This window comes from Phasianus colchicus, chromosome 1, assembly GCF_987193195.1.
Source record: "Phasianus colchicus chromosome 1, bPhaCol1.hap1.1, whole genome shotgun sequence".
NCBI classification, from domain to species: Eukaryota; Metazoa; Chordata; class Aves; order Galliformes; family Phasianidae; genus Phasianus; species Phasianus colchicus.
Window position 1 is genome coordinate 15,175,146 of NC_143436.1, and position 22,738 is coordinate 15,197,883.

General features: G+C 38.2%; 1 protein-coding gene and 1 long non-coding RNA gene across 2 annotated transcripts in view; one reads left to right on the forward strand and one right to left on the reverse strand.

Moving 5' to 3' along the window:
- Window positions 1-22,738, forward strand: part of PRKAR2B (protein kinase cAMP-dependent type II regulatory subunit beta) — an 81,367-nt gene that overhangs the window by 52,538 nt on the left and 6,091 nt on the right. The window contains exons 3-6 of the mRNA XM_031598545.2: window positions 10,046-10,098; window positions 11,205-11,288; window positions 20,879-20,985; window positions 21,846-21,999. Coding sequence (XP_031454405.1) covers window positions 10,046-10,098; window positions 11,205-11,288; window positions 20,879-20,985; window positions 21,846-21,999 — 398 coding nt within the window. The remainder of the gene's footprint in view (window positions 1-10,045; window positions 10,099-11,204; window positions 11,289-20,878; window positions 20,986-21,845; window positions 22,000-22,738) is intronic.
- LOC149919405 (uncharacterized) lies at window positions 3,164-12,961 on the reverse strand. The gene is made up of 3 exons (XR_016464440.1): window positions 12,448-12,961; window positions 4,151-4,228; window positions 3,164-3,661 (listed from the first exon to the last, which is right to left on the reverse strand). It is a non-coding gene; the product is annotated as an uncharacterized LOC149919405 (long non-coding RNA).

Here is a 22,738-nt window from a genome sequence, read left to right on the forward strand (position 1 = left end):
AAGTGGCAGTACTTTTTGGCATGTGCCTTCGAGGAGCTCACAGTCACCCTTCAGAGATGAGGAGTCTGCTTCCTAAGTGTTTCAGTATCTGTGCCTTCCTCCTTTGCCTGGATGATCATACATACTGCAACTGGCAGATTTTTCACGTGGTCTTGAACAAATCAATCCAGCTTGCTGGAAGGGCTCTGGGACAAGCTTGTCAGAGCTCATGGCTTTGTCCTTAGTGTCCTACAGTCATTCTTTGCACAAGTCTGTGCCCAGAGGTCACCTTCTCTTGCGTGTCCTTGTTGACGTTTTTTAGATTTTCTTGATGTCTTTTATATCTTTACATGTTTGTAGATATGTAACACTAGTCCCTTTCCTTCCCTTTCTCCTTTCCCTGTCCAGTTAAACCAAGGTGGGGGCCATGATTTTACCTCACAGCCTGCTGGCAGAGTTGAGATCTGGTGTTAGTCTTGAATTCTGTTATTCTTACATTTTGTTGGTTCTCCTCCTATTTTTTCAAGTGCTTCTTTGCACAGCGTTAATCCTTTTCTAGTAATCTAGGGAGCCTTGGAGTTCTGTCTTTCACCTGCTCCTCTGCTGTCTATTCATAATCATCTTATTTACTATGATTTTAGCCTTTTTATTTTTTTCAGACAATTCCCAGTTTTGCTTTGTTTACAGCTCTGTCTATCCACCCTGTCTTACAGCTGACTGATTCATACATCTCACCTTCATTGCCTTCTCACTACTTCAAAATTGTAGTATTTTCTGCTTTTTCCTTCTGTCCTCTTAATAGTTTCATGTTTTACTCTGCCAGATTTGTAAATTCTGTGGTGTTTTTCTGCAGACAGCTTTCATACTTAACCCATCATTAAAAATAATTACTTTTAACAACTAAGTTCCAAATATACCTACTGGTTTACCAAAACTAACACCTCCTTTTCAGATATTTTACTGCATTGAGGGGAAGACATGAGTGGGGATTAATGAGTAATAAACTCAGTTTAGTGCCTATTTCTGTATCTTTTTTAAGGTGTCTGTATATCATTTTGCCATCAAGTTTGAAAAATGTGGCTAGGGTGGTTTTTCAAGAAGTGGTTAGTATGCTATTTATTCACTTTAACATGCATTTAAATGCATTGGAATTCATCTAAATAGTTACTCGCTGAGGTTTCCATGCTTCACTAAAAATCAGTGGCAACAATTCTGTCATTTTGGGCTCTAGTTTATGAAACTCGACCTATTGTACAGAATAAGTAATAAACCCTGTCAGACTGGACAGAGAACTCATTTAGGGTAAAAATAAGCTGCTGTTGTGGTTTACTGTGTTGTATATAGTTCCTTAAACTGTACTACCGTGTTGCTATTTAAAAAATGTGAACACGTATGCTTTCAGAATGTAGGTTCCAGAGATGAACAGTTGCAGATTCGCTCTTCAAAATTTTTGCAGCACTTTTTATGTAAAGGATGAGTTTTCTGGGGCGAAGATATGGTCCACACTGTGTGTACATCTGACTTTTCAATAAGAGAAAAATCTGTAAATGGCTGTGATGTATTAAATCAAAGGAAAAGAGCTGGGTGCAGTTCCTTTTTTTTTTTTCCCCCCCTTTGGTATTAGTGAATATAAAGTTGATAAGTATGCAGAGAGTTCTGTGTCTGCTCAAAACATGTCAAATATTTATACATAGTTCAGTTGTGTCCCAAATAACACACTGTAGCATTGTGAATTGCTTGGACTCATATGAGAATGGGAACAGAAGGTTATACAAGTCAACATCAGAGTATGGTATATTACAGTACAGCATGCTACTCCAGCTGTAGCTGAGGAAGCTTGCAGAGAAAGTATTATAGTCTATAGTAAATTCTAACAAAGTTTTCTAGTGAAAGTGCATCTTAGTTTTGTAATGTTTTTATTGTTTAATAACTACCTGCAGTGTTCTGGACACTGTAATGTGTGTTTGTGCTGTTTTTCACCAACAAGACAGATGAAATCAAGCAGTTCCTAAGAAGCCATGCAAAGCTGTTTCTTCAACGTAAGCCAAAAGGCTGTTTTCTTTAGGTCCACCTTGTCAAATTACACAGTTATAGAAACAAGTGAAATAGGACTGTAACAAGGACTGGGGACTACGCAGTTCCTCATAGGAGGATCTACTAAAGCCTTTCTCTGTGTTGCTTCTTACAAATAGGGAAGTAGTTTCATCTACTTGCATACTTCGAGCATGCTGTTTCAGTGGAGGAGCCTATTTATAACATTATGGTTGAAGGGAAGAACGTACCTCTGTGCCCCAGTAATGAGCAGCACTTGCTGCCTTTGCTGCAGAGTGCTTGGCCATGTGGAGTATAGAAAGATGGTGCAGTCTAACATGTAACAACTGTCGCTGTTATATTCTATATTATTAAGGTAGTGTAGAAGCACTCACACATGAATAGCTCATTTGACATAAAGTTATCTAAAAATGTCTCCTGGGGACCGTCATGTTTTTTCAAATGAGCCTTAATGGTGTTCAGTGCAGTCCTGATAAAATCCTTACTTTGGTGTGAGGATGGGTGTAACATGAATAGACTTCACATGGACTTCTGAATGGAGAGATCTTGGGAGGATCTGACTTACAGTTGGCATGGATCTCATTCAAGATGCTATATATTATTAGGCACTTCATGTTATTTAGCAGTGCAAGAGAAAATATCTTGAGGTGTGATTAATTTAAAATAGCAGTAGTAGCAGATGGAGAACAGAAAATGGCACTGAAGAGTTGATTGCACGAGCAGTTCTTCTGAAGTGTTTGATTCCTTGCAAGCATGTAGTGCAGGCTGAGCGCAGCCTTCCAGCTCTGGCAAAAGGTTTTGCCATTAGCACAAGCCCGGTATTTGGTCTCTATTTATGACTGTCATACAGTCCTCAGAGAATCTCAGCCACACACTGAAAGGAAGAGCAGATAAGAGTATTTCAAGAGTATTTCATGAGCAGTCTACTTTCAAACAGACTTCTTGCCAGTGCTCTCACTACTCCAACAGAGTCCCCACCTAATGAACCAAAGGTCACCTTTCTAATAATGAAGAGGAGACAAGCTGACTGGATTTTATGCAGCTTTACATTTTAAGGCTACTGTCCTGAGCACTTGGCCACTTGTGTTAAGTAAAGGACCAACTGAAAGTAGTTGTCTCTTAAATATGGGGGGAATTTATTCAAATTTTTGTTTTTTATATGTGAAGAAATCTCAATACTTGTGTCTCCATCGATACTAGAGCTTTTTTTTTTCTTTCTGAGCATGTATACTTTTATTCCAGTTTGGATAGCATTTGTAATGTAAGTACTCTCTGTATAATGTACTACTAACACAGAATTACAGTGTATCAGCCATTGTGCATATTTAATTCACCTAACTGTGCCTAGAGGAAGTTTCAGTTTAGTAACCATCGGGTGTAGTATCATGGGCAACAATAGCTCCAGTGATCATTCCAGATTAGTTTACATTTAAGGAAAGTGTAGTGCCTTGAAATAGTTTCAGGGTTCTGCAGAAATGGCTGATCTGAGCCAGCTGATATTACCTTACTGTGTGCTGTGTGGAACCAGGTAAGATTTATTGTGCACTCCTTTCACTGGGTTCTTCTTTAGTCCTTATGTTTACTTACAATCTTCAGTCTTGTCTTCTGTGTGGTCCAGATAAAACCAGCTCTAGAAATAATTTGGGAGTTGGTTGTCACAACCATCAGAAATCATGGCCAGTTGTTTCCTACTGTTACCATTGCACAGGATTGCTGTTGTTTAAACAAAAACTACTGGTGAAATTTTGTCTTTTTGGAGTGTAGAGTTCTCTTGCTAGTTCTTCCTGAAGTGGTGGGAACTGGTGAGATGTAAAAAGAAAATGGATTACTGTGGGAAATCATGTCAGAAACTTCGAGTTCCAGCAGTATTTGCAAACCAGTATGGAAGTAGCATCTGCCATACAAGGAAACTCTGCACCATGTTTCTGCTCTGTGTTTGGCAAATGAAGAGAAGGACATCCTGATGAACTGGGAGAAAAAATCCCACCCTGCAGATAAGTCACATTAGCAACTTCCACATGGCTAAACCTGTAAGGTGACATTGCTGCTGAATGAGGGGATGGGACATTACTATTATAGTTGGGGATGTTTGTAGGGATGTAGGGCAATGATGCCTTACCTGTGCAAAGGCAAGAGATGTCTGTTTTCACACTGCAGCCTGGTGGTCATGCTGACAAAACTGTGATCTTGACTCGGCCTGAATGGGAATAAGAAATATTTTCGTAGCCTTATTATTTATTTATTTATTTATTTATTTATTGTAACATGCTTTATTACTAAGGGTTCCTATGCTTTGGAAAGAGACCACTCCTTCATTGGTTTTTTTTATGCCATGTTTTGACTATAATACGTATGAGCTTTCATTCATTTCATTATTGACAGCTTCTTATTTCCTGAAATACCAAGAGAATAAATAGAGCATGTGTAACTTTTTTTTTTGGTGATCTTACAATTGCTAACTATATATTAATTCTCATTTTAGAATTTGTTCATATCTAAACTGACTTTACTTCTGGTGCTGCTTGAGCTACAAATTATGAAAGATTGCCTCTTCTTCCTGGAAAAGCAATCCATCTAGATTTGTGTGCAATGTTCAGTGCATGTGTATTTTAATAATGCACTGCTGTCTGATAATTCAGATTTATGGACTTTGTGCTGATGTATTTGGCCTTGTTTGTGTTTGTGTCCATCGTGATGATTTATATGTGAAATGTAATCTACTGAAAAAACTGAATAAAAATAGTTTCACTTTGTTGAGCTTAGCTGCCAATGGAGGAATATTTACAGTGTTTGTATCACTGTTTTTAAAACTATACTTATGCACAGGATGAAATAGGTCCATAAGCACTGTATTAGGACTGCTTTTTGAGCAACAGTATACAATACTAAATTCAGCAGTGACATGAAGCAAAACGTGGCAGGGCATTTGATCATGATAAAGTCAGTGTGTACTGTGTACTCTTGGGAGAGTGGAATGAGCTGGGGAGGTAGAAAAAAGAAACTCCAAACCCCAGCAGTGGAGTGGCTCAGAATAATTATGTCTGTGATGCCAGTCAGGCCTTAGTCAGAAGAGTGGAGGCCAAAGGCTGTCTCCCTGGAATACACAAAAAGAAAAGGCTCTGGGGAGATCTCATTGCAGCCTTCGAGTACTTAAAGGGAGCTTATAAACAAGAGGAGAGTGACTTTTTAATGAGTGCCTTTGTCTGATAGTGATAGGACAAGGGCAAATGGTTTTAAACTAGAAGAGAGAAGATTTAGGTTAGATGTTAGGAGAAAATTCTTCACTCAGAGGGCAGTGAGGCCCTGGCACAGCTGCCCATAGAGCTGTGGGTGCCCCATCCCTGCAGGTGCTCAGGGCCAGGTTGGATGGGGCCCTGGGCAGCCTGAGCTGGTGGGGGGCAGCCAGCCCACGGCAGGGGGTGGGGATGGGTGGGCTTTAAGGCCCCTTCCAACCCAAACCATTCTGTGGTTCTATGATTCTCTGAGTAAAGACTTACTATTACATGAGCAACTGTCACCATCAGATGACGGATTTGTTTTCTAAAGAATATGAACTGAACAGAGAAGTGCAGAAGTCAGTCTAGCAGCTTGCTGTAAATAACAGGACTCATCTTAAGAGGGATAGAGTTTACCTCAGCCTCTTAGTCAGAGTTGTAATTACTCTTGTCTTAATCTGGACATGTAACACAGGTCAGATTAATAGCTTTGTAAAAGTTCTGGCTTCTCTCCATTGGCTGTAATTGGAACCCAGATGACTTCTGCAGATGTGGATGTCTACAGTATAAACATCTTCTTTAGTTCTGGGTGTTTGATGTCATTGTGATTTTAATGGCCCAAACCCCATTGCTCATGTCATGAAATTCATTGGATCCTAATGTCAAAAACCATATTTCAGGAACAGAAATAAAATGTATCAAGCTTTTCCATGAGACATGTAGTGATGACATTCAGAAATTAATGTTACTGGGCTACAGAGCTTTTAAGACAGGCTACTGAAATAAGAATGGAGAAGAGTAAATTCTGCATTTAAAGCTGCAGACGCATAGAATTTATATGATCTATAAGTTGTGACCCAAATGAAAAATGCATCTGTAATCACAGCAAAAAGACAAGCCAGTGTAAAATAAGCAGAGATCTACGACCAGAAGGGAAGTCTGTCATGGCAGATGATGAGAATAAGTCATTTTAAAATTGGGGAAGATGGGCACTAACCAGAAGAAACTACAACTGTTAAAGATATATGCTACGCGTATTCAGTGATAAAGCAGAAATGTTTAATTAAGGTACCTGCTGATAATAGTGGGACTGAATTTCTCAAGTAGAGACAAGTGAATTTAGAGCAGCGACACCAGACGGCACAGAAAATTGCAGATACATTCTCTCTTTTTGTACTGATCCTGCATGTGGCTATGTGAAAGGGACTGATAAGATGGCCAGGGATGAGGCTAAACTCAGTTTCTTTTGCGTGATCTGGAGGACAGTTAAATCTTCAGCCATATTCCACGAGACCTGTTGATGCTGTGATAACAGCATAAATCCTTGTAAACGAAATTCCCATTTTGCTTAATTTTTTCATGCAAAGGTTTCATTGGAGGTAAGGACTGGTTGTCACTTTTGCTCAGGTTGAGACTGTTTATTCACCCAGCAGCACAGTGCCACGTGCATTTGTTGAATCCCATGTACACGTGCTTGCCTTACAGCACAAAAGCTAATATCATTTGAAACAAACTAGTGATTTACATTGTGATGAGTTATGATGCTTACTTTGCATGCTATTATTGTTGCTATTTAAATATAAATTCCTAAAGTTTATTTCAGACAACACATAAATACTGTATTTCCATAAAAATGTTGGTAGGGACATTTTGTATATTTAGAGGTAAAGTATCATACTTGTTCAAGATATCTCAGACTTCCTTTTGTGGGCATTTGTAGTTCTTTGAAGCCAAATTCAGTTCCTAGTAAAGTTCGTGGAAATCTTTTGATCAGTTCCAGAGGGATTTGAGGGATTTTGATCAAATTTGTTTTTGAAGCTGCCAAGTTTTAGAAAGCTGATGTTTTAAGATTTGCCAAGTGCCTAACATGGTGAGATAGTGAGAGTCAAAGCTTCCTTTGGGACTCTGCATAACACATGTAGTAGTACAGTGAAGTCATCTTAATTGGATGGAGGAATGGGCACTTCACTGGGTCTATCTGGTGCCTACTTTAGAATGTATTTGTAGAATAACATAGGAAATACGGGGAGTAATCAAGAGGATCTGAAATCTTAATCTGTGGAGCAGTGCAACAAAACTAGCAGAACAGGTGGGGAGAGAAAACAGGAGAGGAAGTGCAGTGCCCTTGGATGAACCTCTGAGTCACAGAAAAGCCATTCAAGGGGAACTATTCTGTTTGATACCAACTGGAAGGGAGAAACTGTTCTAGAATAGAGAAAAGCCAATGTGAGTGAGAATTCCTGTAGGATGGCAGAGCTCCCATTTTAGGAACAGTAAGAGATAGGCAGAAGGGATTGGAGCAGCAGCGTCAAGGAGGTAAAACAGGACAGTAGGCATCACCTTGCAGAAAAGGAATCTGGAGAAAAGATAAGGGGAATTGGTTGTTCCTCAAAGAAACTATATAAAGGGAACAAATGCAAACGGTGACAGCACAGAAGGAGGATAAAAGAGAAGTAAAATAAATCTGTCTAAATTATAACTTTATTATTTATATCAAGCACAGGAAGGAACTGTGTAGAAAATTAAAACCAATTTGAGTTGTTAAGAATGAGTATGAAAGGATAGCAAAAGATACAGAAACAAAGATCAAAGAAATCAAAGCAAAAAAAAAAAAAAAAAAAAAAGATCCAGTTACAAGAACAAACATTAGGAATAACAGAAGTTTTTCTAGAAGTACTTTACAACTAAGAGGATTTTCTAGGAAAGGGTTGTTCTACTTAACACATTACGTCAATCTTCACTAGTGGCATTAAGAGTGTATGGAAAACTCAGCCTAGAAAAGAAAAAGGATGAATTAGAGAGTATTTAATAGGTTAGGTGTTTGCAGGGTAGCTGTGCCTGAGCAGTGCTGTACTTGGAAATGGGAGAAACTGGGAAAGTCAATCTCAACCCTGTTAGCAATTAACATGGGGAAGCTGAAGAAGATAAATGAAAGAAAGAGAACCTGATCTTTAAAAGGGAGGAGTGGCTTCTCTGCCTAAAGGAAGAGGGCTGTCGGAGGTCCATGGGTCATTCTTGTTCTTAGAGAAATTATGGACAAATAAACATTTTGGGAGTACCTGGAGAAAAGGGGATAAACAGCAATGGGCACGGATTTGTTGTCACTAATGTCCTGTAACGAGAGAACAGAACTTCTGAATAAGAGAAAAGGAGCAGATTCCTACATTTTCAGTTTAAGAGACTTAAATAGTGTCTTGCAAGACCCTCCTATAAACAAGGTGGGGAATAATGTGCTGTGTGCTAATATAAATTGCATGGGATGACCACAAAACTGGATGGAGAAGGGGACTACCAAGCAGCAACTGCTGTTTCAGGGTCAGATAACTGTTCCATCGGCGTTTGTTTTAGATACTGTGCTGTTTTTTTCAGTGATAATCTAGGTTATGTATGACTATGTTTATTAGATTTACTGTTGCCACAAAGTTGAGAATGGATTTGAATAATGCTGGAGATTAGAATTCACAATGAGCTTAGCACATTGCAGGAATGGTTTGGGGAATATGGTGGTACTTACTGGATGTCTGGTACTACTCTTAGGCAGAATAGCCATATACAGGACAGCTGGTAAAGCTGTGATTTTGGAAAATCATATGCAAGTCATGAAAATTACATGAGTAGACCAAGTTGCTATGAAAAAGGTGTGGGTGGATGAAAATAGATATAGCCTGCAAAATGTCAGTGCAGCATTTCATCTGATGTGCTGAGCAGCAGCTCAGCACTATGCAGCTGCTCACTCCTCTCCCCAGGTGGATGGGGAGAGAATCAGGTAGGCAAAATGGTGAGAACCTACCAAACTGTAGGTAAAGCAAAAGCTGCACACACAAATAAATCAGAATAAGAAATTAATTTGCTGCTTCCCATCAGCAGACAAACATTCAGCCACTTCCAGGAGAGCAGAGCTCATCACGTGTGATGGCATTTAGGGAAGACACGCACCATCACTCCAGACATCCCCATTCCTCCTTCTTCACCCCTGCTTTTATGGCTGAGCATGGCACCATAAGCTATGGGGCATTTCTTTGGTCAGTTTGGACCAGCTGTCCTCGTGCTGTCCTCTCCCAGCCCCCCATGCACCCCCAGCTCCTCACTGGCAGGGCAGCACAAGAAGCTGAAGCTTCTTGTTGGCTCAACAACAACTGAAACAATGGTGTGTTATCACCACTTTTTTTCATCTCCAATCCAAAACATGGCAGCATACAAACCTCTACAAAGAAAATTAGCTCTATCCCAGCTGAAACCGTAACAACTCAGTATTGTGTTCAGCTCAAACATTGTGTCTGGTTTTGATCATCGTACTTCAGTAACGCAGGGCAAATTAGAGGACAGCAATGAGGATAATTAGAGCTGGAAAGTATGACTTGTAAGAAAAGACCTCAAAAAGCAGAACTATTTACCATAAAAAGTAAGAGAGAGAAAGAAATTTTCAACTGTATAAAATATCTGATCTCTGTATCCAGCATGGGTTGCTTAGACTCTGAACAGACAGGGCTAGGTTCAACAGGAGAGAAAAATTTCTGGTAGTAAGGTCAGATCACTTACGAGTGGTTACTTGGGAAGCTGTGAAGTATCTTGGAGATCTTTCAAAGCACAAAAACCATGACCAAAATTAATGTAAAAGTACCCTTTTCGGCCAGCAGTTTGGTGATGACCTGCTGTGGACTCTCATCAGCAATATCTTCTGCGATTCTCTGTGGAGTGTGTCACATTGCTATGTATGCCATGCAATGCCTGTGAATGTAATTCTTGTGGAACAACATTTTACTTTCAATTAAGACTATACTTTTTTTTTTTTATTTCAGTGTGTGCAGAAGCTTACAATCCCGATGAAGAAGAGGACGATGCAGAAACTAGGGTATTTCATGCTTCATTAATTTTTTTTTCAGTTCTGAGGTATTACATTCAGGAAGAAAATTTAGGACTGATTATATACGTTATGTAACTTCCATTACCATTCCTTTTCAGAACCATCATTATTGTAATGTTCTTTAATAATTTGTGAGGTTTTCATGTTAGAGGAACACTTAAAAATTCTCTGTAATAGTTACCCGTGTAGGACACAGTTAAATATCGTTGTAAATTACTGCACCCATGATCCACTGTTATGGAAACATTTGTGTGCAGTTACATTTGCTTAGATAATTTCTGCTCTTAAAAGTACTTACTTAGCCTCCTTATAATCTTGCAGTATTTTAATCAGTATTCTAGTATTTATGTAAGGCATAGAAAAGATGAATTGTAAAATCACTAAGATTTTCATATGTAGAATGCAATAACTAATGAAATAGATTTAGTTCTTTTACTTAGGTCACATTTAAAGGCATTTACTCAGTTTTTAATATAGAATAGCGTGTGTGACTTTTAAAGGCTGGCTTATATTTTTGTATTGAACCTAATTTCTGTCTAATTAAAGCATTGAAAAAGGTCATAATAAAAATATAAGTTAAACCAACAACGTGACTGATAGTCATATTAACCAAACACAGGTAATTTAGTAAATTTCTGACTCTCTCAAATGATGGGAAGTTGTTGTTTACTCATTAAACTACTTGTGTAAACTTAGCACAGAGATTATTTTGCAAAATATTCTTTAGGAAGTAGTCATGGCAAATAGATAAATGTATCAGTGGCGTTTCTTTACAGAATATGTGTGCTTAGGGAGCAGTAGAATAATGTTTAAACAGAAACTACTAAAATAAAGGTATTCAGAATGGCTTGTGAAAATGAACTGGATTCTGCAAATGCTGAAGATCTTGTCAGCTTAAATACAGACAGGCATCATTTGCTCGTGCTGTGGTGATACAGTGTTGTTGCTATTTATTCAAATCCTGAAGGTTTTGAAGGGAAAATGTTGCGGAGCATGAAAAAATACTGTATAAAATACTTAGGTTAATTCACTCAGCCCTTCAACTATTTGCTGTATGGTAATCACCTTAAAGGTTTTTCTATTATATCTCTCAGATTATTCACCCTAAAACAGATGATCAAAGAAACAGGCTGCAGGAGGCTTGCAAGGACATTCTTCTTTTTAAGAACCTAGATCCGGTAAGAGCATCTTTACAATAAACACAATTTAGAAGTGTTGATGAGAGTTAATTCTCTTGAAATTTTGAATAGAAGCTTGCAGATTGGACTTTATGAGCTCTTATGTATGCTTTCTTGACCATTCCATAAACTCCAGAAGTGCCATTTTTATAACTGTTGTCACTTACAAAATATATTTCTTGGAGTACATCAATATGAATGTATTGATGTGATTGTGCTGTATTTTATTTATTTATTTACTTACTTACTTACATTCATTTATGAAGGGTCAATTTTGAATTGTTTCTACTAGCTACTTTTTATTTTCCAAAAGCGTGCTGAGAACCTCTTGAAAACCTAAATTTACCCCCAAAGCCTACATTTTAGCTATAGCTGTAACTGAACAAGCAACTGGAGAAGCAGAAGGAAAGGGAAGGGCAATAGCAAGACATTTACATCATTATTTTATTTAGTATAGTTAACGTAAAGCACTACAGATATTCTTCTCTGCAGATTATTTCCTTCTGTTGTCCATAAAACCAATTATGGGCTTTTTAGAAAACTGAAATGCAGTGAATGAGTGATCTGGATCAGACGGAGCTGATAATCCTACAAAAGTGCACAGGGTTGTTTAAGGCAAAGTTGTGTTTATCAATCAAAAGGTGCATGCCAAGGTTGGGGTGACTCACAGCACAGCAAATGCTTTCTTGGAAGGATTGATTCAGTGCTATCAGGAGCAGGGGAGGAGTAGTTATGTAGAGTTTTAAGCATGAGAACAAAAAGTTTTAAGTTTAATTCAAGAGAGAGAGAGAGAGCTAATGGAAAGACCAGCCTGCAACTCTATTGGGAAGTCAAGTGCTATTACAGAGAATGCAGTTTGATTCATGCTGCGAGTTTCCAGCTTTTGTCAGTGCAGAAGTGGTGTCTGACCCAGGGCACCCCTTCCCACAGAGGCCCTGGGGAGCAGTGAGACACAGAACCCTCCAGGGATTTGTAAAACTTTGGAGGGAGAGCTGGAGGAGGGTACGGGGTCTCAACATAGTGTGCATTCTTGGGATGCTGGGGAACTGACACAGGATCTCCTAGCTCCCTCGTGCTGTATGTTTAATTGGAACGTGTTCCACTACACTGGTTTGTGCTAAAGTCACCCAAACATTTGGCCCTTACACTACTTACTTACTTTTTTGTGTGACTTCAGGGATTCAGAGAGGTTTGATGGCATCTGCACTGGATATGGAATTGCTTTATTTATATGTTCCTTTTAGTGCTGTGTCCTATTGTAATACTGTGTACACACAGCATTGAACTACTCCAGCTTGGGCACTTTATATGATTTTGTGAAGAGTTCTGAGGGATCACCACCCCTGTTGGTGCAAGTATTCTAAGAACTGTGTTTCTGTGATGTGTTTTCTTTTTGCTTCTGAATCAGTTACTTGTGACTGTTAGGATTTCCCACTTCCACATATTTGGCACAACGCTTCCCTTGTGGGGCTCTGCCTTCAAGTCTATTCCAGGGATCTCCCAAGTCTTTTCTTCTTCACCTGCCTTTGCCTAGGATTATGTCCTGTGGATTATGAATGCTTCCTTGTAGCTTAAATCCTTCATTGTTCTAGAAAGCAAAAGAATTTTTTTTTTTGTAAAGATGTTTATATTGTAACTGTACTTATAAAGAACACTGGAAAGCTGCAGAGCTCTGAAGCAAGGGTAGTAAAACACGGCCTTCCCTCAGTCTGGCTTGCTGCCAGAGCCCAGATCTGTAGTCCCATGGAAATTCCCCCACTCCTCCTGCTTGTTCTGCTCCTAGACAGTGATTTAAGAGCTCTGTGACCATAGCTGCAAAAGTTTTCTTACCCCAGATTTCTTCCTCACCTCTGCTTCCCCCCCCCCAACTACCTGAGTACATGTGATGCCAGCTGATGAAATTACTCTCTGGCATACTAGCAAAAAACCCCCCTCGTTCATCTTAGCTGCTAAAGCTACAGTCTCTGGAACAAGAATCAAGCTGTGTATAGATGGTGTGTCTCCTACTCCCACTGTTTCTTTCTTGCATTGCACTTCAGCTTCTTCCTGCTATAGTTCTGTGTATGAAAAACGTTGTTGCAGAGGTCGGTGAGTAGAATGGGAAAGAGAATGTAAAATGCTTAATGGCTTTTCCCTGATGGCCCTTTAGCAAGGTGTCAAACACATTCTTAGATAGGATACCACTCTGAAATGCAGTGTAGCAGCATGTCCTCAGGCACGATCAGAATGGCATTCAGTGATGATGCTAAATGCAGTTCACATTTTGCTAACTTTATCCTACCATAACACACTGTATTTTAATGTGAATGAAAGGATAAGATAAGGGTATCGTAAAAGCAAAAGGAGAAGCTGCCGTAGTTAGGAGGTGACTTACAGTACTGCTCAGCATTTTAATTAAAGAGCCCATTTGAAAAGGCAAAAGGCTTCACTGAAAGTAAAAAACAGCCATTTGAATGTGAGACAAAATGACAGAGAGGAGAAAAAGATAACCTTCAGGCGTTGAGACAATTTAGGACGTTCCAAACACATACCACGGTCTTGAGCCAGCACTTATCTGGTAGCAGTTTTTAAATATTAGATAGGTAAACCTATGCAGAAGTATTTATAAATATCGATATTTTGCATAAAGGCTGTAATTGAAAAAGCAGCCTAGTATAAAGGTACATTAGGCTCTGGTACTATTCACTAAGTAGCACTCTCTACTTTAAAATCCAACTCTTGTAAAATTCCCTGTGACGTTCTTTGAATTATCTCAGATCTTTGTTTAACTTTGTGGATTGCTAAGGATGTGACTGATCAATTAATGTCAGTTCAACAATATACTCCTGAGATAATTTCCTTAAATAATAAACACTTTTAAAAACATTTTAAAATGTTAAAACACTAACATTTTTTTCACCTTTCTGGGAGTTTGCTCACTTCTCATCTGTTTGGCATCACTCACTGTCAGTTTTAGCTATTGTGTAACAGTACTGGAAAAGTTACCGGAAGAGGAATATGGATTGAAATGTGTGTGCAACAAAATGAGGAAAAGAGGTTTTGCAAAGCTCTTCATCTTCTTGTTAGAGTACTGGATCAGGAAAGAATCAAGAGAAATTCTAGATCTATGCAGATAAATGCAGAACTGTGTCAATGAACAAACTGATGTGTGTGCCCAAGGCATATTCCCACTCCTCTCCTTCGTTTTACAGATACAGGAGGTTACTGGCAGTGGAATCAGAAGCTGCATGCTTCTTTCTATTTTCATCTCCTTCATTCATGCCTTCTTTCCCTTCCTTTTCATTTTGTCTAAGCCAACAAGGAGTAAACAAGATGACCAGATGCCTTGAGCCATTACTGAGGATGAATCCCAAATTGCTGTTACTGAGTTTTGTTTCTGTGCATGCAACCCAACAGCTGTTCTATCACTGAGAGGAACAGCAGCAGGAGCAGCTCATCTAGATGACAGACTTCAGGCAGTTACTCTTTTGGTTTTGTCTTTTAAGAGGAAATTTTGCTGAGGCAGATTAATAGCAAGTTATGTGGTTTGTCTGCTATGGGCTAGATATGGCCCATAGACTAGCAGTTAAAAAAAAAAAAAAAGAACAAAAAAAACAAGTGATGAACCAACTAGGAGACTAAAGGGACTGGTGCCATCAAAGTTGTGCTGCACCCTAGCACTTAAAGTTCAAGTCCTTTCTTTAGCAAAAATCCATAAACAGTTTTAGATCTGTTCTGTTTCAGGGAAATTTTATTTTGGAGATCATTGCCCTGCTAATGCCTGTAGTGAATATTTCAATAAGATTTGACCTTTTTCTAAAAGGTAATAAATTATACATATTCTCTACAAATGTACAAGAGCTGTGTCCAGGCATATTGCCACTCATTCACCTGGGGAATTATTATAAAAGAGTACAAATATTGATTAATCAATTATAATTGATTAATTCAAGGGAAGAGGAAAAAAAGCATAAGGCAGCCATGTTTTATGAATAGTGGACTCTTCTGCTCATGGCAAAAGCCTTAATTGAAGTGTGCTACTAACAGAAGGTTCTCATAATGCTTTTACATTCTTAATTTTTTTTGCTTTGAAAAATTGGGACTACAGATGGTAGAACAATTAATGCAAGTACATATATGAATATACGAATGAGAGAGCCCAGAATGCATGAACATTCTGCTTTCCTAGATTGCATAAAACTCTTCACAAACTAATGGATTCCCAAAGATAGAATTGCCCTTAATGCTCCTTTCTTCTTTAAGACAAAATTCATATTCACATCATATCTTGCAAACAGGAATACACTCCACCTGGCCTGTATTCAGTTAATGAACATTTAAGAGAAGAACTTCCCAATGGAAGGTGTCTTCATCTTAAAAACTTACAAAATGCTTGCAGTCCAGTATTATTTCTGCTCTTTTTTAGCAAACTGCTGTAGGAGTAAGCCAGCTTGCTCAGAGGGGCAAGTTACAGAACAGAGAAAGTGTTACTGAGCCTTGATGGACATGTGCATGGTATGTCAGAGGCAGAACATTAACAACATGTAACTGTGCAGAAGAATTTTTGAGGAAAATACTGATCAATACTCAAAAATATTGATCATACATCTAAATATTAATTAGATTGTTTGATAGTAAAGGAATAAGGGCTTTTTGATGAGTTTACAAGTGGATATCACACAAGGGAGCTATACATTTTGAGTTGGATCGATAGCACTGCAAACATTAAGATCAGAGTTCCAGGGGAGTACATGTACATGGTTTTTTTGCTCTGAAAAACAAACACTGGGTGCTGGAGACATGAATTCTGCAATTTACTCTTCATCTTCAAGATCCTGACTTATTGATTTGTAATTTTTTTTCTTTCCATGATTTTCCTTCCTATATTTGGCTGGATTTTTTTGTCTCTTTTTTTTTCCCCTCACTGTTCTAGTACTGTGTCTGCTTCACTGCCTTCTTAGTACTTTGCTGAACATTAATTGATTGATACTGGGGAGTGGGGTCCTAAATGGCAATGCTCATGCCATTGCAACCACATTGGGAATGAACCAGGCCAACCAGAACAGCAACAGATGTGCCTCAGCTGCCTCCCAGGAGCCACAAGACCAGCCACCTCAAGGGTGTGAATAACTATGAGGAATCATCTTGCATTCCCCCAGGGAAACCTGCATCCTCTTCTCGGAAGTGCCTGAATCAGTGCTGTGTGCATGGGAACAAAGATGAAGAACTAGAGATCTGTGTGTGGTCTCAGGGCCGTGATCTCATTGCAGTCATGGAGACATGGTGGGACAGCTTGCATGACTGGAATGCTGTCACGGATGGGTATGTACTTTTTAGGAAAGACAGATCAGCAGAGCTGGTCTCCCTGGAGCTCAGCAAAGAGGACAGACTTTATTGCTGAGGTGCTTTGTGCAGATGGAAGCTTGAAGGGGCCTGAAAAAAAAGTGCATGAGAGGCTATGGAAATACCAGAGTTAGTGTAGTAACAGTGATGATGAGGCCCACTGAGTGCTCCACAGCATCAGCTGGACCAGCCAGCTGTGTGACATAAGAGGTTTCAAGCCAGATCCAGAGGTGGGATACAGCCATCCAGGTCTCAGGCTCCTGAGAGTGTCTGATGTCTCTCCTGAAGGCTGAGGGGTATCACCTGGGGAAAATGTGCTGTGCTCAGTGCTGAGCTGCCAGGTGAAGGAGCTATAGAAGGACGTGCATCAGGAGACACTGAGACGCTGAAATAATACATAAGTAAATAATATCTGTTTAAGCATAAGTGAAGGCCTTTTTACCCATGAGGATGGCCAAATGCTGAACCAGGTTGCTCAGAGAGGTTGTGGAGTTAATTTACATGTTTTGGATGAAATAACTAAGAATACCTGCTCACTGTTTTTCACTAGTTAGTCACAGAACACGCTCTTCATATTAAATGTTTAGTATTTTGATATTAAATGTTTAGTATTTTGAACACTTCAATTACAGGGGAAAATGTCATTTGATTGACTAGAAAGACAGATTTTGTTTGTCAGGAAATTAAAAAGGGTGCCAACAGGGAGAGTTTGACTGATTACAGTAGGCTGTTTTACTCTTAAAATTTTACTCTTAAAATTTTACTTTCTTGTCACCTTTCTTCAGTTCTGTGATCAGTAACAATAGATCTGAGGACATTCAGTGATCCTTAAGCCAAGCAGTGCATTATTACTTATACGTGGATGTATGGCTTAACTCTTACACCTCAGCCTCCTGCTAACCCCACGAAACCAGCAGGGTGCTTTTGTCTGGACTGTTTTCTGGAAAGAAGTCCTGGCTTGTCTGCTCCTTCAAACCATGACCAGGGCTTATCAGGAGGAACAATAGTTAACACAAGCCCAGACTGTTCCAGCTTTGCTGACAGCTGCCAAGAGCAAAATAGCCTGGACAGTATCATAGCAGCGCCTGAGCACATCCCATGGTCCTGGTGAGTTGTGCTTCATAGTTGGCTCTGATTCTGATTGATCTAAACATGCAGAAGAACTTCCTCACTTAAGCTGGGATAGGGGCAGTCTTGGTCTGAATAAGAAAGAAAAGAAAACTGCACTATCTCCACTTTACATTGTAGGAGAGGCTGATGCTGGTGAGGGAACTGCTGCTCCTTCATTTTCCTCTTTCCCAGTGATAAAAGACCTAAAGGAACAGCATGGAGCTGCATCAGGGCAGGCTTTGGCTAGGTGTTAGGTAAAGGTTCTTCACCCTTTGCCTGTGGTCAGGCACTGGAACAGGCTCCCCAGTGGTCATGGCACCAAGCTGACAGATCAAAATACATTTGGACAACGCTCTGGGACATGGTGTTTGAATTTTGGGTGGTCCTGTGTGGAGCCAGGGGTTGGACTTGGTGATCCATGTGGGTCCCTTACAGCTTGGGATATTCTGTGATTCTAAATTCACACCTGAAATCAAAGATGATTCAGACAGTAACTGTAGTTTGTTTATTTCACTTACCTAATAAATTATTTTGTGAAATCACACTCTGTCATTAAGTCCAATTGTTAGACTCTTTGTCAGAAATGCAGTAAATACACTTCAAAAAAGAAAAAAATAAAAAATCTTCATTAAAAAAATCTTGCTACATGAATATAGTTTATATTGTGAATGTGTCTTTCAGAAAATCTGATTTCTTACTCAGCCTCTTCATACTTAAGGAAATTAAAGGATTTTTTGCTGTCAAATGCGATGATACTAAGTCTGCTTTGATTGCAACAAGCCAACATTACCATGATTTTCTAAAAGGATCCTTTTTTGATATCTGCATGCTTCACCATTAAGAATGTAAAAAAAAAAAATAAAAAAAACCATTGCTGCTATTAATCAGAGTATGTAAATAAATATTATATACATAATCAAATTTCAAATAATTTGAACTTCAGTTTTGGCATTTCTTATTTGTAGAGAACGTTGTTCTTAAGAACAAAGAGCTGGTAACTGTTACTCTTGAAAAAGCTGTGTTAAGATAACGAAACTCTAGCGAAAGTCATGGATTTCATGACATCCATGTTCAATAGTTCAGTTTCTCTATAAATTTTATTTCTATTAGAATTGCATCATTTTAATAAAGTGTCATTCTAGCAGTACGGATTACCAGATTGCCACAGCATTGCACAGATCTGCAAACAGTGATTTAAAAAAATCCTTTCTGGTTTCATTTTAGAAGCATTTTTCAAACCCAAACTGCTTTCAGATTGTGCCACTTTACGAAACACTGGAATTAATTTTGCATATGATAGCAGATCTACTTTTTAATTTTGAAATTACCCATCTTTATCCTTTCAGAGCAACTACAGAGAGCAGTAGTAAATTGAGCCTCATTTTGGCAGGGAAACAAGAGGATTCGTGTAGAAGCAAACTAAGCAAGCAGGTTTTGTAATTCTCATGGTGACATCAAGAGCCACGTGCCTGGGTTGGCTATTGCAGTCTGCTCTATCATTATTTTGTGTTGAAAGTTTTAGAAAGAGGACTACTTGTCTTTCAGTTAGTTGCAGTTTATTCAGAAAGTTAAAATATATGTATAGTACTTCAGAAGATAATAGTATATTGTTTTCAGTGTCTCTCAATGGCATGCACACGCATACACTTTTCTCCTAAATTGAATTGTGAGCTATTCACTTATGAATGGATAGTTACATCACCTTTATTTTTGCAAATACACGCCTGCCTATAACAAAAAAAGTACTAAAACAAGACATAGTCAAAGGGTTCCCCGCTGGCCGAGGTAGGCTGCATTATGTCCTTCTGTACCTCACCGTGATTTGTACTGAGGATGGATGCTGTGCATCTGTTGTTTTTCTGTGCCCACACGTGATAAATTAATTCTCTGAAGTAAAATTGTGTTTGGCTGCTTTCATTTTTAAATAGGATCTGATAACACCAGCTTGATATTTTTAAAAGGTTTGCGTAAGTGAAGAAATCCAATAAATTAAAGATGGAATTCATTCACCTAGCTTTATCTATCTACAAATTAAGTATCATTTAGTTGGAGAAGCCCTCTATCAGCAGGAAGAAGAGCAATCTCTAGAGAATTATTCTGAGATACGTGGTATGGTTATCTCTGCCCATGGGCTGCGGAAGGACTCTTACAGGACTGGTTTAGTTGGTTTTGTCTGGAAAGGTAAATGTCATTTTGAGGTGGTTGGGAATGCTATGAATTGAACCATTCAAAAAGCCTGAGGATGTAAATCCTTTGGCTTTTCTGTGTTGTGGTTTTCAGTAGTTTCACTGTTTGTTCCAATGTTATACATACTTGGTAAGCTTGAAAAAGTCAATGAGAATTTTGTGCTTGTTCTCAGTGTTTTAGGTATATTTCTGAATAAACCAGAAATAAAATGTCAATTATTAAGTTATCTTTTTAGGATTTGTATCAATTCACAGAAGAACTGTGTTTGTTGTTTTTTAATGTAAACAATTAGGTTTTAAGAGGTCTACAACAAGCAAAGCCAATAGTATGATTAGTTATTAGTTTTTTGTTTTATAATTCAAAAGTTGACATTTTGTTATGCTGTTAATATTTCCCTCCAGGCATTCATATTCCATTCAGTTTAATAAAGTACTTTTATAACCATGTGTATGTTCCTATTTCCCATTTACTAACATTTACTAGCATTTACTAAACCAAAGCACTACAGACCATTATGGTTACTTCTGTCCCAGCATCACGCAGATGTGATATAATTCAGATTTTCAAAGTACTTGCAGTCGTTTTGATCCGATAAAATATTCCTGAAGACAAAACCAGGTAAGTGTGTTGTTTGCAATGAGGCACACAACTACATAATTGATGAAATTAGTGAAGGTTGAAATTCTATTTTTGAACGCTTAAGAGTAATTTCTGTTGCACTCAAGATCTATTTTGTCATTAGTAGTACAAGAAGGGAAGTTGGGATCGGAACACTGGCAGAGAAGAAACTAACACTAAGTAGGAAATAGAATCTGTCTTTCTGGCTTACCCATGATCTCTGCAGCATAAACATTTTTATGTCCCTAAGCAATTTCTGCATATTTGAGAGGTGGAGCAGTTAGTTAATCTGAAGAGTAAGATTTTGAAAGCAGATAATAATTTCTTGTCTTTGATTGTGTTCTTTTAAACAGGAGCAGATGTCTCAGGTGTTGGACGCGATGTTTGAAAAGCTGGTTGAAGGAGGGGAACATGTCATTGATCAAGGAGATGATGGTGACAACTTCTATGTCATTGATAGGTGAATGGCTGTGTCTTGTAGCACTAAGTATTATGGGAAAGTCCACTGAGAAAAATCTATTTCTCACTGTGCTTGCACTTGATTCTTACACATTTGTGTGGGAGAAAGAAAATAGAACACATGAGAACTAATGCAGTTGTGTTGAGATTTGGAGAGCAGTTTTTGGAAATCATTCACACAATTTATCAGCATGCATTATACAGATACTCAGCACTGAACAAAGTGATGGCTTAGCATCAGTGAGGATGGCTGTGTCATGTTCTGTGAGATACCATATTTTACTGCTTTCTCAAAACAACAAAAAAGTAATAGTTGAGGAGTGAACAGACAGAAGAAATCCACATGATGTTAGATAAGTACATGATCTCTTTATTTCTTAATCTTACGTTGCTTTTCATGCACATTCATTGAATGTGGAATTCATCTAATTATTACCTCACAAATTTCTGTTTTGAAGTTGTTTAAATGTTAAATTGTATTATTTCATATCATAGCAATATGCTACATTTGTACATAGTATAGTTAAAATTAATAAACATGTATACTACTACTTCATTTTTAATAAATACAGTTTTGGCAATCAATAGGTCACTGTAAATCCAGTCTGTTTTTACAGTGAATTACTGTCAAAACTAACAACCTTATCCTTCACTTTAAAGTGGAACTACTTTTGTTATTTATTGAATATTTACTGAAGTGATGGAGTTGTCCTCAGCAAGGTGCTTAATACAGTTTAAGCAAGCGGAATATGTATTTAAAATGCTTTATTTTTGGGACCCATGGTACAAAAATAGAGTGGGAGTGCTTAGCAAAGAACAGGACTAGATCCTATTCACTTTATTTATCTATTTTATTAACAGAGGGACATACGATATTTATGTAAAATGTGATGGTGTTGGGAGGTGTGTTGGCACCTATGACAACCGAGGAAGTTTTGGTGAGCTGGCCTTAATGTACAATACACCCAGAGCAGCTACAATTATAGCTACCTCTCCTGGTGCCATCTGGGGTTTGGTAAGTGAAATACTTACGTTAATGTATTATTTTTTACATTATTTATTTACATTTTTACATTTGTTTTAAATGTATGATATAAATGGCACTGATATGCTATAACTATCAAAAAAAAAAGAATTATGATTTTAGAAAATTTAACATTAAAAATTCTGAGAACTCTTAGCACTTTCTTTCAGCAGAAACTGTAGAAAAAAACCTGAGGCTCAAGAAAGCACTGAGTTAAAAAAATATATATATATATATATTTTACTGTTCTTTATTGTTAATTTCCCAAACTGCAAAATGAATGCTGTTGATTCCAGAGTAAAGTTCAAATATGAGGTTATTTATCAATGTTATGTTATTTAGATCTTCGACAACAGCAATAGAATTTACCAAAACAGTAGAACTGGGTTAGCCATTCTTAAGACTTACATATCAATGTATTGGCTGATCCCAAGGTAGGGATAGCTGTTGTTCACATCCCTCAGTGCTCATCATGTAATCAGCCTGTTTAAGCAAATCTGTAAACTCTGTGTGTATGTTCTGCCAAAGGGCAGAGAAGCTTTTCACAACGTGAATGAGATTGAGATCAGGAGCTTAATTTTAGGAGCTCATGATTGACCTCTAGAGGAATTTTGCTTTCTCTAAGTGACTCTAGATAGCTAGCATGATAGCTAAACTGAGTTACTATAACTGGGTAATATGAACATCTTCAGCTACTTTTAAAGAATGTTCTACCATGTTTGTGTTTTCT